Source organism: Pseudophryne corroboree, chromosome 5 (assembly GCF_028390025.1).
Source record: "Pseudophryne corroboree isolate aPseCor3 chromosome 5, aPseCor3.hap2, whole genome shotgun sequence".
Classification (NCBI taxonomy): domain Eukaryota; kingdom Metazoa; phylum Chordata; class Amphibia; order Anura; family Myobatrachidae; genus Pseudophryne; species Pseudophryne corroboree.
In genome coordinates, this window is record NC_086448.1 from 436,890,616 (window position 1) to 436,909,729 (window position 19,114).

A 19,114-nucleotide genomic window follows, 5' to 3' on the forward strand; every position below is an offset into this window, starting at 1 on the left:
CAGCATGTTGCTGCAATTGGTTCATGCCTGTTGGCATGTGTTATGTTGAATGCCATGTGTGCAGCATGTTTGAGGGTGTGAGTTGGTAGATATCTCACCACTAGTTAAGTAATTCCTTTCCTCGAAATGTCAGTCTCCCTGGGCACAGTTCCTATAACTGAGGTCTGGAGGAGGGGCAGAGGGAGGAGCCAGTTCACACCCAATGAAAAGTCTTTAGAGTGCACATGTCTCCTGCGGATCCCGTCTATACCCCATGGTCTTGATGTCGTCCCCAGCATCCTCTACGGACTAGGAGAAAAGCATATACCGGTAGGTATCAAAATCCTATTATTGTACTGAAGGAAAGCCCTATCTCACACAATTTTAAATTAATGTTTGTCTAAAAACTGACACATGAAAATACTGTAAACCGTGAATTTTATGTTATTAAATTGTTGCATGTGACATATGCTGGTTTTCAGGGTTCACATCTGATGTTCATGTATTTTGGATGCATTTAATTAAAGTGAAAAGTTCATAAATAATACAAATTTACAAATGTATGTTGGCAGTAGTATATCATTTTTCAGCGTAATTGTATGTTTCACAATTAAGTTGCTTTTGTATGCGTTTTGTTATTTTAAAACTTAAGTAAACAGGGATAGAAGTTTGGAAACATGAAACTAGATGTATATTTGTGCAGTATAAGATGAAGCTTATAATATTGCTCTACAATAAAACATCTTGCTGTAACTTTAACACATCTTTGCACCCTTACATCATTACTTACAAATTGTTTAATAAATATAATACACATGGAATGTTTTTATCGCTATTGTTAATTTTAGGGCTTATGAGCCCTATACATCTGCGGAGCATCGGGGTAATTCCCCATACTCCGATGCCTGGGTTGGGGGATCGGGGATGTTCCAACATGTTTGAAAGCCTCTATTCTCCAAATTCCAACCCAAAAATGACTGGGATCGTGAGTCAGAAGTTCTTTATCATGCTGGATTTTGCCGACAGACCATCGATGTCTGCTGGCTGGCAGCCAAGATCGGCAAGCTGATGTATGGACTGCATTATTCTTATGAATGCATTTCTCCTACATGTTTCTGCGGCATTTTGCATGAAGCGCTAACAGAGCAGACATGGGAGAATGATCAGTGGAGGGTAGATATGATTGTTCAGTATACATAGGGACTTTGTCTGTACAGAGAAGTGTATGGGAAAATGGACTGCAGAGCCTGCATAGTAAAATGATAATTAAATTTGATACATGCATAACTATGCTGCAAGTTCTCTTTGCGCACCAAATTCTCTTCCATGTGTAATCAATGCACATGTCACATGGAAGAGAAAAATATCATAGAACAAATTATATTAATGAGCCTATTTCTCTTTAAAATAACCGTATAGTCTAAGACTATTTATTTTAGGTTAGCCCTTTCCCCACATACTGTAGTTTTACAAGTGCTCTTCATATTGAGGTTTGCTTTGCTTTAATAATGGATGTACACGCTGTTGGATTTATTCAGTACTTATTCAGAAGGGAATATGTATGGGTAACATTTTTAGAAGAACAAAACAACTTTTATTAACTGTACCTACTTCCTAGTATTCAAAATGTGGTCATGGGTTTTCAGGTTGTTGTCTTCACTTCTACATGTGACCTGCAATGGTGGAATCTACAGTAAACACCTGCATCGTTCCAGGAACACTGGCTTTTGCTTACCATTTAGATGTGTGACTGTATGTTAAAAGTCCTAACCATTTGTACATAGTGTGGTAAGAGGCTAGAGTTAATTCCCAGCCACACTTCTCTTTTTGTACTGCACAGCAGAATAACTTACAGTATAGTTCTATGACCCCTTACTTATTGTATTACCTTGTTTAGCATTGGTCAGAGGAAATGGCATGCTACTTACCACTCTGGTGTTGTGATGGGGGAAGGGGAGGTGCTGCTGTTGAGTGCCCTCAAACATTATTGACCCAGTACTGGAACTATAAATTATAATTAACTACAAGTTTGTCATCCACTGTAGTTCTCTACTAGACCAGTAGGGAATCTAGAAATTGGCAGGGATAAATGTATTAAGCTGCTTCCCATTGCATTTGGGCAGTCATGTCTTTCTCCATAGATTTAGTAGTCCAGGTTAAGAGCTTTGAAGTAGAGCGCTCAGCACTAGATTGGAGACTCATGTACTATGGGGCTGCCACAAAACCGGGGATGGTTGTATGGCTGTACTACACCCCAGGTAACACTCATTAAGATTTGGAAGAGCCCCTGTTATATAGGTGCCAGTTTGAAGACATTTATTTACAGCCACCATGTGGGATATCTCCTTCTTTATGTGAATATTTGGCACTGCTGGATACTACGAATAGTGAGGGTTCCATGGAGTATGAGGAGCCCACAACAAAGTACTATTATAGGATAAGGGGGAGAAAAAATATGGCAAAATATGACTTAAATTTGAAATCAACTTTTAAGTTGGCGTCCTAAATATTTTAGCACTAGGAATACATTACTTCAACTTTCTGTTTTCCTGCACATAGTAATAGGTTTAAGATAATGTTCATGCCACATGAGCACTGATACAATGTCTACTGTAAGTTAGAGTGCTGGTAAATGTAGTTAAGTAGAGCTTTTATAAAGTAGAGCAAAATATGAAAGCCATCTGTGTGCATCTAGCCAAAATTTTATTACGTGATACTTTCATTATAATGTGTTATTACAATAATGTATTGGTTATGATTTTTTCTTATTGTTGTCATTTTTTAAACATTTGATTTTGTTTTAAGATGGTGAGAAAAAAACTAAAAAGCGGACATATGAAGAAATAAAGGAAGACAATGATGAAGATGAGGATGATGATTCATTGAAAAACTCTCCAGAAGAACCTCCACAGGTATCACATCAATTAATGGCCAGTTATGTAATTCTCTGGATAACACCGAGGTTTTTAAAGCCCAGCAGTGAAATCAACATACCCACAGACATTTAAGAATTCTACTGTATACACATATCAACGCCAAAATAAAATTAACTTGCAGTTTAATTCTGTTTTCTGCAGCGGGGTACACTGGGTTCCACAGGGATAACATCAGGGTGTAGAGTAGGATCTTGATCCGAGGCACCAACAGGCTAAAAGCTTTGACTGTTCCCAAGATGCTCAGCGCTGCCTCCTCTATAACCCCGCTTCCGTGCACAGAAGCTCAGTTTGTAAGTTGGTGCCTGCATTGCAGGCAGCTAACAGGTAGGGCTGCTCCAGCAGCCCTGAAAAGAGCTTTTTAAGTTAAGACAGAAGACTTCAAGGGCTGCAGCAGAGGCACTCTCAGTGCTAGATGTCATTCTGACATCTCCTGATGCAGCTTCATCACCTCCCCCGGCGGCGCTGTATACTCCCACACCCTGGTTGCCGGGTACTTACAGCGGAGAGCTCCGGTTCGGCAAGTCAGGAACACACACTCACCGCAGGTCTCCGGGATTGCGTGGCCACATCTAGGGAGGAGGTAAGAGGGTCCCCCAGGCGGGACCCGCTGGAAATCGCGATCCGGCGTGGCCATTAGGCGGGCTGCGCGCGCTGGTGTGGACACTGTGTTGGTACAGGGACCCCACTAGACCACCAGGGCAGGGGCACAGGCCGGTTTCACTAAAAAACGTTTTATTATGGCCCACAGTACCCGGTGGTGAAGTCCAGCAAGGAGATGAGGCTTTGACCTGTAGCCCCTCCCCCAACCCCAGGGCGCCATTTAGAGTAAATGTTCCCGCCCTGGAGCTGTATCTCTCTCTTTTCCTCACTCCCTGTCAGCGTTTTGTCGCCATCTTCACATGCTGAGCTGATCCTGGGACTGTATGGGCAAAGCCTCCTCTGTAAAGCCGCCTGCATTATCAGCGCTGTGCATTTTACAGGACACTTAAGTATATTATACATGTCTGGTGACAGTGTTAGTTAAGAAACAGTGCATTCCTTCTGAGTTATGTAGTACAAGTACCCTGTGATATACATCCAGTGTTTACTGTGCATTGATATATCTATAAGTTTATTTAGCTTTACTTAGTATTACTTAGTATTGCTAGTCCAGTGCAGTTTTATTGTTTGTCATAATTTCTGCATTGTACATGTGACTGTGTGTGTGTGCATATAGCTGCTGTGTGATTTCTACTTTGTGTATCTCACTCAGATTGCTATCCCTATATTCTGTACCCTGAGGGGGGCTAAGTGCGTCAGGGTTATTGTTTGATTTAGGTATTTCACAGGATATACTTATTGTGTATTTTTCTCTGTGATTTTCAGTCACTGTATACCTCTTGAATCCTCTGTTTGTGCTATCACAACTGCACAGGGGGTTCTTGATCAGGTATTAAACTGCTGATATCTGTATTGGCTCGTGTCACTGGATGCCTGTCTGCCATTTCATCTTGGATGTCATCTCGCCATCTCAAACTCAACATTTCCAAAACAGAATAATTATTTTCCCACCAGCTAAGGGTAGTTACCAACCTGATATTGCCATAACTGTTGACAATGCAACTATCCACCCTACCCCACAAGCTCGCTGCCTAGGTGTCATCCTTGACTCTGAACTGTCGTTTGTTCCACACATTCAATCTCTCTCTAAATCATGTTACATGCACCTTAAAAACATATCCAAAATACGCCCTTATCTTACACAAGACACTGCAAAAACTCTGATCCATGCACTCATCATCTCCCGCATTGATTATTGTAATAGTCTCCTTACTGGTCTTCCCAAACATAGGCTCTCACCACTTCAATTCATTTTAAATGCAGCTGCGAGGCTAATCTTCTTCGCCAGACGTTCTTCGTCTGCTGATCCGCTCTGTCAGTCCCTCCATTGGTTACCGGTATTCTACCGTGTCAAATATAAAATACTTTTACTTACATACAAGGCTATTACCCAAACTGCACCATCATACATCTCCTCACTCATCTCAAAATATCTCCCTACCAGACCCCTCCGCTCTGCACAAGATCTGCGTCTCTCATCCAGATGTATTACCTGTTCCCACTCAAAATTACAGGACTTTACCTGGGCTTCACCCACTCTGTGGAATGCCCTCCCACACACAATAAGACTCTCCACTAGTCTCCAAACCTTTAAACGTTCCCTGAAAACTCATCTCTTCAGACAAGCCTACCAAATTCCTGACCCACACACATAACCTTCAATGCTTTCCTATCCAGTTACATTCCCTCTGCACAGTCCCCATAACCTCACATTTTGTCTTCCAACATTGCTGGGTGATCATATCATACAACCCACTAAGAAGCTAGCAATCTGGGGAAACATTATGTAACAGGTTGCATCTATCCTTGTGTATCAATACCTATTTCCCTCTAGATTGTAAGCTTGCGAGCAGGGCCTTCCTACCACTATTTCTGTCTTTGCCCTGTTTTGTTCTATAACTGTTGTTCTAATTGTAAAGCGCAATGGAATATGCTGCGCTATATAAGAAACTGCTAATAAATAAATAAATATTGTACTGTGTTGCCCGTGGTTCACGCTTTCATATTATGTCAGCTTCAAGGGGCGACGGTTCTATGGCTGATCCTGCAATACGCGGTGGTGACGCCGCAGATGCATTAGAGGAAAACAAAGCAGCGGAGGGTTCAGGTTCTGGGGGTTCTCTACCCCCCCCCCCAGTAGGTCTGTAGCAACGGGGGTACATAATGACCCGCCTTGGGCTACTTTCTCTACTTTACTGAACACGCTGGTAACTAGACTTACGCCCCCTATGGGTCCTCACATGCCTGTACAGCCACATATTGGGGGTAATTCCAAGTTGATCGCAGCAGGATTTTTGATAGCAATTGGGCAAAACCATGTGCACTGCAGGGGAGGCAGATATATCATGTGCAGAAAGAGTTAGATTTGGGTGGGTTATTTTATTTCTGTGCAGGGTAAATACTGGCTGCTTTATTTTTACACTGCAAATTAGATTGCAGATTGAACACACCCCACCCAAATCTAACTCTCTCTGCACATGTTATATCTGCCTCCCCTGCAGTGCACATGGTTTTGCCCAATTGCTAACAAAAATCCTGCTGCGATCAACTTGGAATTACCCCCATTGTCCCTGCGGTTAATCCGCCATGGGCAGATCTTCTGTCCACTCAGTTACAGCAATTGAATCACTCACTGAACAAACAGAAACCTAACCCTCGCCCGCCTAAGACCAAGAGATCATCTAAGTGGGCCATTACTTCCTCACAATCCACACACATTCCATACACTTCGTCTGATGAAGATGGCGTATATACTGACCCCTCAGACACTGACCCAGATGCTTCTGATGAGGAATCTGTTTCACAGGTGGTTGTTCCTGACCTATTAGAGCCTATCAGGCTGATTCTTCAAATTGATGATGACCCAGAACCTGTCGTTACCTCTAAGAAACCTGATAGAGTTAAATGTCAGAAGGTTGCTAAATTAGTTTTACGTCATTCTGACCATTTATCCAAAATCCAGGAAAGAAATTCACACCTCACAAAAATATGCTTGCTCGCTATCCCCTCGCTGCGGAGTTAAGTAAAAATTGGGAAACACCACCGCTGGTGGATTCGCAAGTAGCTCGGCTGGTGGTGTCCTCTGCTCTGCCTGTAACTACCGTCACCTCTCTGAAGGAACCGATGGATAAGCGTGTGGAGGGTTGCTTGAAAGCTATTTATACCCTTGCGGGAGCTGTGCAGCGGCCCACTATTGCGGCCACTTGGGCTGCAGAAGCTATTAAAGCGTGGGCTCAGGAGGTGGAAGCAGAGCTGCCGTCCAATTTTTCTGATAATGCTAGACAATGTCTTTCGTATATTGTCACAGCCTCTCATTACATTAAGGAGGTGGCTTCTGATGCCGGTGTTCTGGCGGCCAAGGCTTCTACTACGTCCATTCTGGCTCTCCAGATTCTCTGGTTACGGTCCTGGTCTGTGGATCTGGACTCTAAGAAAATCCTGGAGGTGCTTCCTTTTAAGGGAAACATCCTTTTTGGTGAGGATCTCAACAAGATTGTTGCTGACTTAGCTTCAGCTAAGACTACGTGTCTATCTTGTACTGTTCCATCGTTCCCGTAGGTTATGAGTTCTTCCTTACGTTCCTTTTGACCTCCAGGTAAAGCAAAGGGTCAGGCGTACCTGAAACAGGCTCGCACTTCCAAAACCACTAAACCCAAACCTAAACGTGCCTGGGCTGCCCGTCAGCCTGCTTCCAAATCAGACAAGCCTGCTGCATGATGGGGCAAGCCTCCACCTGGGGGATCCCAGGGTGAGAGGCCGACTTCAAGGGTTTACCCAGGTATGGTTGAAGACCACTTCGGAAGCCTGGGTAAGGGAAGTCGTCACTCACGGATACGCCATAGCCTTCAAGAATCGTCCCCCTCATCGTTTTTGCCTGACAAACATCCCTTCTGATCAAGTGAAGGCAAACACTCTTAATGTGGTGGTACAGTCCCTCCAGGACACAGAAGTGGTAGTGCCGGTGCGTCTTGCTCAGAGACCGCTGTTTCTAGTCACAAAACCGAATGGTTCCTCCTGCCCATTTTCAACCTCAACTCCTTGAACAAATTTGTGAGGATCTCCAAGTTTCCTATGGAAACTCTTCGCTCTATTGTCCTGGCTTTGGAGCCCGGGACTATATGGTATCCCTGGATATACAGGATGCTTACCTGCATATCCCTATTGCCATGTTGCATCAGCAATACCTGCTGTTTGGTATTGGCAACCTCCATCATCAATTTCTCCCACGTTAGTACCATGGGGTATAGACGGGTCCACCAGGAGCCATTGGCACTTTAAGAGTTTGAGAGTGTGGGCTGGCTCCTCCCTCTATGCCCCTCCTACCATACTCAGTTTAGAAAATGTGCCCGGAGGAGCCGGACACAGCTAGGGGAGCTCTACAGAGCTTTTCTAGTTAGTTATTTTTAGAGTTTATTTTTTTACAGGAGGCTGTTGGCAACAGCCTGCCTGCAACGAGGGACTAAGGGGTGGAGCAGTGTCCGCCCTGCGGGGTCTGAGCTACTGTATCCGCTGACTGGACACTGAGCTTCAGAGGGGTCTGATCGTTCTCCGCCACAGGGGACCACTCGTCCCAGCAGCATGTCGCCAACCCCTTACAGTGCTGAAGAGTGGTGAGTGAGACACCGACCCCCCTAGCAAGCGGGGGGGGGGGGTGCGGTGTGAAGATGGCGGCAACGAGGAGCAAGTGCAGTATTAGCTGCGCTCCTGTGAAGGTTCAGAGGCACATGGTGCGGCGCTGTGAGGGGCGCCCTTAGCCAGCGCTTACCCCCACACTGTTCCACAAGTCTGTCGGGGTCCGTGGATCTCAGCCAGCAAGTTTTACCTCAGGCCAGTGGGAGCGAGACTCAAACACTTCAGTCATGTCTGGGTATCGTCCGGCCTGGGTCCCTGGGTGGTAGATGTTGAGTCTCAGGGATACAGGCTGGAATTTCAAAGTCTCCCTCCTCATCACTTTTTCAAGTCAGGCTTACCAACTCTGTTGGAGGACAGCATTGTACTACAAGACGCTGTCCAAAAGCTGGTAGAAGCTCAGGTCATTGTGCCAGTACCGCTTCACATGCTGAACAAAGGTTACTATTCAAACCTTTTCGTGGTACCGAAACCGGATGGTTCGTCAGGCCCATACTGAACCTAAAATCATTGAACCCAGTGGCAATGATGGAAGTGTCCAGGATTCTTCAGTGGGCGGAACACCATCATCTGCTAGCCATATCGGCTGTATTCATTTCGGGGGTCCTCAGCTGGGAAGCGGACTTCCTCAGTCATCAGGACGTTCATGCCGGAGAGTGGAGCCTCCATCCAGAAGTTGACAAGTGGGGCCTACCAGACGTAGACCTGATGGCATTTCAACACAATCACAAGGTTCCGGTCTTCGGAGCAAGGACAAGGGATCCTCAAGCAGTGTTCGTGGACGCACTGGCAATTCAATGGAACTTTCGGCTGCCCAGGGTGATAAGGAAGTTCAAGCAAGAAGGAGGAATCCTACATCTGATCACTCCAGCGTGGCCCAGACGGCATTGGGTCTCAGACCTACAGGGTCTCTAGTTAGAGCATCCTCTTCTGCAATGCCCAGACCTCCTCGTTCAGGGCCCTTGTGTATATCAGGATTTGGCCCGGCTGGCTTTGACGGCGTGGCTCTTGAAGCTTCAGTTCTGAGGGCCAAAGGATTTTCTGAGTCAGTCATTCAAACCATGTTGAAGGCCCGTAAGCCGGCTTCGGCCTGGATTTATCATAGGGTCTGGAATTCTTACTTTGCTTGGTGCGCATCTAACAATCATGACGCTTACAAGTTTATTACGCCAAACTTTTGGCCTTCCTCTAACGGGGCCTGGACTTAGGCCTTCGACTGGCCTCCATCAAGGTTCATATTTCTGCCTTGTCTGTATGGTTTCAGAGAAAATTTGCGACTCTGCCTGATGTTCATACATTCACTCAGGCTGTGTTACGGATTCAACCTTCCCATGTCCCGCCTGTGGCTCCTTGGGATTTGTCGGTGGTTCTGGAGGCCTTGCAAGAGTCTCCGTTTGAACCCTTGAATCTGTGGACCTTAAGTGGCTTACTCTTAAGGTCTTGTTTCTGCTGGCTATTGCCTCTGCTAGATGGGTTTCAGACTTGGGTGCCTTATCCTATCGGTCACCTTTTCTGATTTTTCACCGTGACCGGGCGGTTCTTCGGACACACATTGGTTATCTACATAATGTGGTTTCTTCTTTCCACCTTAACCAAGAGATTGTGGTTCCGGCCTTTATCTCTCCTGATTTGTCCTCCAAAGAGCGGTCTTTGGATGTGGTACGGGCTCTCCGTATCTATGTAAAGAGGACAGCCTCCAGTAGGAAGTCGGATTCTCTTTTTGTACTTTTTGGTTATCACAAACGTGGCTGGCCTGCGAATAAGCAGACCTTGGCCAGATGGATTAGAATGGTGATTGCACAGGCTTATGTACAGGTCAGTTGAACCTTCTTGGGCGGCCGGCCGTGGTGTGACCCTTGAACAATTGTGCAAGGTGGCTACATGGTCCTCAGATAACACGTTCATAAGGTTCTATGCCTTCGATACTTCTGCCTCCCAGGATGCTTCCTTTGATCGCCGGGTTCTTGTGCCCGCTACAGTGCGTCCCCTCCCATGAGGAACTGCTTTAGGACATCCACGATGTTATCCCTGTGGAACCCAGTGTACCCCGCTGCAGAAAAGGAGATTTATGACAAGAACTTACCTTTGTTAAATCTTTCTGCGAGGTACACTGGGTTCCACAGGGCGCCCACCCTGACGCACTTAGCTTCTTTGGGTTTGTATGATATTAGCCGCTGATACCTTCTCCTGTCGTGAGAATGTGGTGTACGTGGCTACTAATGGTTGTCGTCTTTTACCTGCTACTGCACTGCACTGGACTGGTTAACAAAACTGAGCTCCTGTGCACGGAGGCAGGGTTATAGAGGAGGCGGCGCTAAGCATCTTGGGAACAGTCAAAGCTTTTAGAATGTTGGTGCCTCGGATTTAGATCCTACTCTACACTCCGATGTTATTCCTGTGGAACCCAGTGTACCTCGCAGAAAGAGATTTAACAAAGGTAAGTTCTTACCATAAATCTCCTTTTTAGTAGTGGTTTAGAGATGGTCATACAATTTAAATGTGGCAGACACACAGCATATGGAACAAGTAGCATTCTGAAAAACGCTAATCAAATGGTGCAAACGGTTGTGGTTTTATTAACGTCATTTTTTGTTCTACGTCTGTATAGATGTAGGGGTATATTTACTAAAATTCGTATTTTCCCGATTGAGGTTAAAGTTCAATCACGAATGACATCGAAAGTGTAAAGTTGCAACTTTTTGAATTTATTACGACTAATTTACTAAGCTGTCGTATTCTGCATTTTCGTATTTACCGATGTCGATGTCATTCGGGTTTTTTTTTGCAGTGTTTTACGTGAGTGACTTGTAAAACACTGCCGACTTTAGCACAATGAATATGGGGGGTCATTCCGAGTTGTTCGCTCTGTAAATTTCTTCGCATCGCAGCGATTTTCCGCTTAGTGCGCATGCGCAATGTTCGCACTGCGACTGCGCCAAGTAAATATGCTATGCAGGTAGGAATTTTACTCACGGTTTTTTCTTCGTTCTGGTGATCGTAATGTGATTGACAGGAAGTGGGTGTTTCTGGGCGGAAACAGGCCGTTTTATGGGCGTGTGGGAAAAAACGCTACCGTTTCAGGGAAAAACGCGGGAGTGGCTGGAGAAACGGAGGAGTGTCTGGACGAACGCTGGGTGTGTTTGTGACGTCAAACCAGGAACGACAAGCACTGAACTGATCGCACTGGCAGAGTAAGTCTCGAGCTACTCAGAAACTGCACAGAGATGTCTTTTCGCAATATTGCAAATCTTTCGTTCGCAATTTTAAGAAGCTAAGATTCACTCCCAGTAGGCGGCGGCTTAGCGTGTGTAAAGCTGCTAAAAGCAGCTTGCGAGCGAACAACTCGGAATGAGGGCCATCGGCCGGATCTGTGAGATCCGTGCTGGGCTTCATTGTGCACCTTTATAAAAAAAAAAAAATCATTGTTAAAATCTTGAAAAAAAAATGCGTGGGGTCCCCCCTCCTAAGCAAAACCAGCCTCTGGCTCTTTGAGCCGGCCCTGGTTGTAAAAATATGGGGGGAAAAGTGACAGGGGTTCCCACATATTTAACCAACCAGCACCGGGCTCTGCGCCTGGTCCTGGTTCCAAAAATACGGGGGACAAAAAGCGTAGGGGTCCCCCGTATTTCTGAAACCAGCACCGGGCTCCACTAGCCAGATACATAATGCCACAGCCGGGGGACACTTTTATATTGGTCCCTGCGGCCCTGGCATTACATACCCAACTAGTCACCCCTGGCCGGGGTACCCTGGAGGAGTGGGGACCCCTTCAATCAAGGGGACCCCCCCCCCTCCAGCCACCCAAGGGCCAGGGGTGAAGCCCGAGGCTGTCCCCCCCATCCAACGGCTGCGAATGGGGGGCTGATAGCCTTTTTGACAAAAGTTGAATATTGTTTTTAGTAGCAGTACTACAAGTCCCAGCAAGCCTCCCTCGCAAGCTGGTACTTGGAGAACCACAAGTACCAGCATGCGGTGGAAAACCGGGCCCGCTGGTACCTGTAGTACTACTACTAAAAAAATACCCCAATAAAAACCGAAGACACACACCTTGAAAGTAAAAGTTTAATACATACATCCACACCTCCATACACACATACTTACCTATGTTCACACGAGGGTCGGTCCTCTTCTCCATGTAGAATCCATGGAGTACCTGTTGGAAAAATTATACTCACATAATCCAGTGTAGTTCGGTCCTCTTCTTTTCTATTTGTAATCCAGGTACTTTGCAAAATAAAAAAACGGACACCCGACCACGCACTGAAAGGGGCCCCATGTTTTCACATGGGACCCCTTTCCCCGACTGCCAGGAACCCCCCCTGACTTCTGTCTAAGAGGGTTCCTTCAGCCAATCAGGGAGCACCACGTTGTGGCACCCTCCTGATTGGCTGTGTGCTCCTGTAGTGTATGACAGGCCGCACACGGCAGTGTTACAATGTAGCGCCTATGCGCTCCATTGTAACCAATGGTGGGAACTTTGTGGTCAGCGGTGAGGTTACTTTCGGTCAACCGCTGACCACAAAGTTCCCACCATTGGTTACAATGGAGCGCATAGGCGCTACATTGTATCACTGCCGTGTGCTGCCTGTCATACACTACAGGAGCACACAGCCAATCAGGAGGGTGCCACAACGTGGCACACCCTGATTGGTTGAAGGAACCCTCTTAGACAGAAGTCAGGGGGGGTTCCTGGCAGTCGGGGAAAGAGGTCCCATGTGAAAACATGGGCCCCTTTCAGTGCGTGGTCGGGTGTCCGTTTTTTTATTTTGCAAAGTACCTGGATTACAAATAGAAAAGAAGAGGACCGAACTACACTGGATTATGTGAGTATAATTTTTCCAACAGGTACCCCATGGATTCTACATGGAGAAGAGGACCGACCCTCGTGTGAACATAGGTATGTGTGTATGGAGGTGTGGATGTATGTATTAAACTTTTACTTTCAAGGTGTGTGTCTTCTGTTTTTATTGGGGTATTTTTTTTTTAGTAGTAGTACTACAGGTACCAGCGGGCCCGGTTTTCCACCGCATGCTGGTACTTGTGGTTCTCCAAGTACCAGCTTGCGGGGGAGGCTTGCTGGGACTTGTAGTACTGCTACTAAAAACAATATTCAACTTTTGTCAAAAAGGCTATAAGCCCCCCATCCGCAGCCCTTGGATGGGGGGGACAGCCTCGGGCTTCACCCCTGGCCCTTGGGTGGCTGGAGGGGGGGGGGTCACCTTGATTGAAGGGGTCCACACTCCTCCAGGGTACCCCGGCCAGGGGTGACTAGTTGGGTATGTAATGCCAGGGCCGCAGGGGCCAATATAAAAGTGTCCTCCGGCTGTGGCATTATGTATCTGGCTAGTGGAGCCCGGTGCTGGTTTCAGAAATACAGGGGACCCCTACGCTTTTTGTCCCCTGTATTTTTGGAACCAGGACCAGGCGCAGAGCCCGGTGCTGATTGTTTAAATATGTGGGAACCCCTGTCACTTTTTCCCCCATATTTTTACAACCAGGGCCGGCTCTAAGAGCCCGAGGCTGGTTTTGCTTAGGAGGGGGGACCCCACACATTTTTTTTTTAAAAAGTAACACTTTCCCACCCCTTCCCACTGAAAAACATGCACGGATCTCATGGATCCGTGCATGCCTATCCGAACACGGTAAAAAAAAGCAGGTCTGGGTTTTTTTAGCACTTTTTCACGATTTGTATTTAATCACGGCAGTGTTTGGCTATTGTTGGCAGTGTTTGTGATTTGCACTTTTTAGTAAATGACCGATTTCTACCAAATTCCAGCCGTATTTGACCGATGGTGTATTCATTCGTAATTTTTTCCGAGGACTACCAAAAAAATACGAATGCCCTCATCACTGCCGTGATTTGAGTTTAGTAAATTCCCGAGATGACACTTTGAAGAAAAAACACCATCTCGGTCAAAATCGGGACCTTAGTAAATATACCCCAGAGTGTCTATACTGAGTATAGACACTACATCTGAAGGGGTTCAAGTTTAATACTTTCTAGAAAATATCCACTTGCAACCTGTCTATATAGAATTCTAGGCCAAGTCAAAGTCCAGATCTCAATGCAAATTGAGAATCTGTGGCACTATTTGAAAACTGGAGTACACGAGAGTCATTCAACCAACAAAAGAAAATTAAAAAATATAAATATTTGCAGCAATCTAATTAGTAAAAAAATGGAAGCTTTTAGATGGTAAGTATATATTTTACAGTATCTTAAAAAGACAATGTCCAAATTTGACCAGAAGAGATCCTCTAAATGTGTAACCTAAAAGACATATCTAATTTCTGAAGCATATTCATTAAAGCTATATAAAATAATGCAATTTCTTCTCAACTGAGAAAATTGGCCATATGATATATTTTAAATCCATGGGCTATGATGTTCACTTCTATAGTGTAAATAATTCCTTGTACTTACATCCTTGTGAAATTAGAGGAGACAGTCTAGTCACCATTGACCAATAGAGTGACCTCCAAATTATGAGTGTTCAAATTAAATGAAATAGAATTAAGGTGTAAAACCACTTCCTATGTGGATAAATAGTTCCCATCCCAAGTTATAAACAGGTCATCATTGAAACAGCTGAATAAGACCAAGTTTGCACCAAAGGATCCATCCCAAATGTTTTGTTGTTCAAATAGCTCCATATGCTAGTTGACATAATTTGAGACAAACTTGCGCCCCATCGCCGTTCCAAGTATCTAAATAATAAACCCTTTATAAATCTGTTATTCATTTGATGCATTTTAAATAAATAACATCTAAAGATGCATGTGCCATGACCTTACTACACAGTCATTTCAAACAATCTAGTATCTTTCATTCTTTCTTTCATTCTTTAAATTAGGAAAGTTGAGATCTGTTTAAACACCATCTATCCAGTTCATGTCAATTTTATGGGATGAGCAGATTGTATTTGTTTCAATTTAGTCAGATTTATTTGCTCTAAACCTATGTTTATATAAATATATACTGTACCTTAGGAATAGTAAGGAAGCCTACTAAGTTAAAGAGAAGATTGTGCATTTGTGAAAGGGTTATCCCGTCTTAATTAAGTGAACTGTAACTGTTCACAGTTTTGAAGATCAAATTTAAATGCCATTTTTTCTGCCAACAATTGGAGATTAAATAGGATCTGCTACCCCAGGGAAATTAAGCGAAACATGACAGTAAGTACACACTTGTATTCAGAGAGCTTGATGCACATTATCCAAAACTTGAAAGTTTTTCAATAAATATTGCTTGTCACAACAGCTCTTAGCCCTTAGCCTGTGACCTGTTTGTGACAAAGGTCAACCATAGCAAACACACCTGGTGTAGCTAATAAAATCCCATGGTTATATTCTATGGTTGCTTGTTACTCCAACATTCAGCCACCACCAGTTTTAGTTCAAAAGCTGGACTATTAAAGCAAGCCTTGGTTACTTATTTCACTACAATTATTAAATGCAATTAAACTTTAAGTCAACCAGTGATCATTAGCTAAACAGTGACCTGTATTAATGTTATGTAGGACTTATACTTGTGGCCAAGAGGTGCGTGGTGCTCCCAGAGTCATTTATACAAATGAGAAAAAAGAAAGACACTTTGTTGGGGCACGCTTGAAAGTATAGAAGTGTCAAACCATAATTTTAAAAGACAAAAAACAATTCCTGACTTGAATAAGCCAAAGGTGAAAATATTTAGATTCTCATGGTTTGTTTTATCAGTCCTGATGTGGGGTTTGAAATCCCTGATTTACAGACTGTGTATTACCATCAGAGTACTCCTTAGGTATATAAGTTAGCTTATCTAGTTACTATGGGAACTCCTAATATGTATCACTTTCAGATCCAAGAATATCAAAAATTGTCACTTCGTAACAAAGCTGTTTCTCAGAAATGATGGGTATTCTGAGCATAACAAAATTGTGACGCCTGTATCAAAATGGGAATTTGGTTAGCTGTACAGATGAGTTCAGGATTTACATAGAAAAGAGTAAAATCAATTTAGTGAGACATCAAACACATGCATCTGTCAATGAATAAAAATTGATCAATAAGTTGTGTATGCAGTAATGTGTGATTCGCAAGAGCCTGATGAGTTTGGACAGAGAGGGAAGATTTTGAAGATCTCTCACATGAGGTGTGGGACCTCTACTTCTGCTATTCACTAAAGGCTCATTATTGCACCTGGTATTCCCAGTTGGTCTCCCATCCAGGTACTAACCAGGCCTGTCACTGATTAGCTTCAAAGATCGGATGAGATTGAGCATATCCGGTGGAGTAATGCAGTTATTTGCTGAATGAGAGAGTGTCTGTTCCACTAAGTGAGAGATAAAGTATGTACTTCTGCTTTCCAAAATGAGTGTGCTCACATGTCTTTGTTGCTTTGGTATTGCAGAGATTTGACCTGGCACATTTGGATGAGAGGGTACATATGTAACAGATATAACGAGAAGAATACGTGATGAGGGAAAGAAAAAAATTGTGTTAGTACTTCTGCATTCGCATTGTCATATGCTATGATAGAGAACAATGGATGAGAAAGTACAGCCCCCATGAGACTCTGCTAACGTCGGTCATCCTTTTTACTGAAATTGCATCTTAGTTGCACAGGAATGTGACTAGGATGCACAATGTGACTATGCTGATTAATTTGATATGACACTTGTATAGTATATTGTGTGTGACTGAGTCTGTATACAGAGCGGGTTGGGTATGGGATGCCGACAGCTAGGATGCCAGCGGTCATAATACCGGCCCCGGCAACCGTACTTACGTATGCCAACTACAACCTTGCGGAGCATAACAGAACTTGTGTTGGAAAAGAGCTGCGGCTGCTACATTGTAGAAGTTTGTTTGCAGATTCAGGTACTCAGTCACACATAGCTATATACAAGTGTCATTTATCAAATCAGCACAATCTCCTCGTGTGCCCTTTTATTGCAACTAACAGCGGCTCCTATCTTTTGTGGGCAGGGGGGCTGCCATGGCCCATGCCGGGGAGGGAGAGGAGAGACCCCGGGTCCCGGTGCCTGCACAGTGGATCTGGCAGCTGCTGGGACCTGAGCATTTGCACAAGCTGCTGCTTGAATGCGCAAATCTGTGGCTCTATGGACTGCATCAGCAGCAGCCCATAGACCTAGGTAGAGCTGACGATGAGGCAGGGAGTGGCTTCCAACAGGAAGCACCCTCTCTGATAATTGCAGCCTGGTTTGGCAGTCCCAGAGAGAGGAAACACCTCCCAATAGTACTGCCTGTCCTGTGGAGGCTGGCAGGTAGGATTCCAGTAGGAAGTCACTGCCAGTCACAGCGAAGTCACACAGACTGCAACTGGCTCATCTGAACTCACTGATGTGGCTTTTTTGTAGGGGCAATACAAGATGGGCTATTTGGCGTGATTGCAGCAATAGTACACATCTATATTTCTTGTCTTGTAAATCATATAATTATGATTTTAACTTCAGTCTTTAAGGCCTCACATGTACCTACACTTATGTAATTGGCAATATTGGACCTACACATGTGTCCTCATACATCATTGCTGCAGTTGCACCAAACAGCCCCTCTTGTCATGCCAAGTCCCATGAGACTCTGATAGCACCGAGCATCTTTTTTGCATCTTTCATGCTAAAAAAAAGTGTCTTAGTCACAACACAATGTGACTAGGATGCACCAGGAGACTGTGCTGATTAGTTTAATATGCAACACTTGTATACCTTTGTGCAAATCTACATACAAAGTGCTAAAATGCAGCAGTCATGGCTTTTTTCTGTGTCAGGCCCCATTGTGCTTCGTATTCACACTTGGATGCACAAAGATATACATGTGTCGCATATCAAATTAATCAGAACAGTCTCTTGATGCCTCCTAGTCATTGTGACTAAGTCACATTTTCAGAAAAAAAAAGAAATTGCATGGGACCTATCCACTATGCCAGGCATCTCCCACTGTGTAGCATATTGTAGCTAGATGTATGAGTACACATACAGTGTGTATTATTGTAAAAAAAAAAATAGCTTTTACAGGCTAACAAATATGGAGTTACTTCCTAAACTCGTTGTCTGTCATACTGTTTTGCTACCTATGTACACAACCCGATGAATGTTTCTTGTTGAATGACAAGTTTGACACTTTCACATATAACATCTAGTTCCAATAAAGCAGGGTGATGGAACAGGGCAAAATATAACGTAAATTAAACTTGGGAGGAAATTAGAAAAAATAATTATAAACTTACATTTCACTAAGTTGTTGAACACCAACCAAAACAAAGTTCATGATACCAGCAATGAGATAAGGCAATATCCACAGCATTGAATATAGATACTACTATACTTGATTTGCAATAGGTCAATTAGATCAGGCATGGTACCAAAGGATTGGCGTATAGCTGAGGTAGTGCCATTATTTAAAAAGGTATCCAAAAAATCATCCGGGTAACTACAGACTGGTTAGTTTGACATCTATAGTGGGGAAAATATTGGAAGGAATTCTAAGGGATAACATACAGGAGTATCTGCAGACCACTAAGATTATTAGCAAGAACCAGCTTGGGTTTGTGAGGGACAGATGATGTCAAACTAACTTAGTTAACTTCTGCAAGGAAGTGAGCGACAATCTTGACCAGGGAAAAGCAGTGGATGTGGTCTACTTAGATTTTGCAAAAGCCTTCGATATAGTGCCTCACAGGAAACTAATCATCAAATTTAAGGAGCTTGGCCTAGGAAAAACTGTTTGTACATGGATAAGTAACTGGCTGGATAACAGGGTACAGCGAGTAGTGGTCAATGGGAAGTCCTCAAGCTGGTCACCAGTAGTCAGAGGAATACCACAAGGGTCCATACTCGGGCCACTACTGTTCAACATATTTATCAATGACCTAGATATAGGCCTGGAAAGCACAGTGTCAATCTTTGCAGATGATACTAAACTGTGTAGGGTAATTAATTCAGAAATAGATGTGGAGTCTCTGCAGAATT

General features: G+C 44.2%; 1 protein-coding gene and 1 pseudogene across 2 annotated transcripts in view; one reads left to right on the top strand and one right to left on the bottom strand.

Moving 5' to 3' along the window:
- The window catches only part of RPRD1A (regulation of nuclear pre-mRNA domain containing 1A), a 448,635-nt gene that overhangs the window by 280,136 nt on the left and 149,385 nt on the right, over positions 1–19,114 (top strand). For both annotated transcript variants that reach the window (XR_010177745.1, XM_063922817.1), the window contains exon 4: positions 2,785–2,891. Coding sequence is in view for 1 of the 2 variants with exons in the window: in XM_063922817.1 (XP_063778887.1) it covers positions 2,785–2,891 (107 nt within the window). In the remaining variant the exon portion in view is untranslated. The remainder of the gene's footprint in view (positions 1–2,784; positions 2,892–19,114) is intronic.
- On the bottom strand, positions 16,311–16,429 carry LOC134930588 (5S ribosomal RNA; annotated as a pseudogene).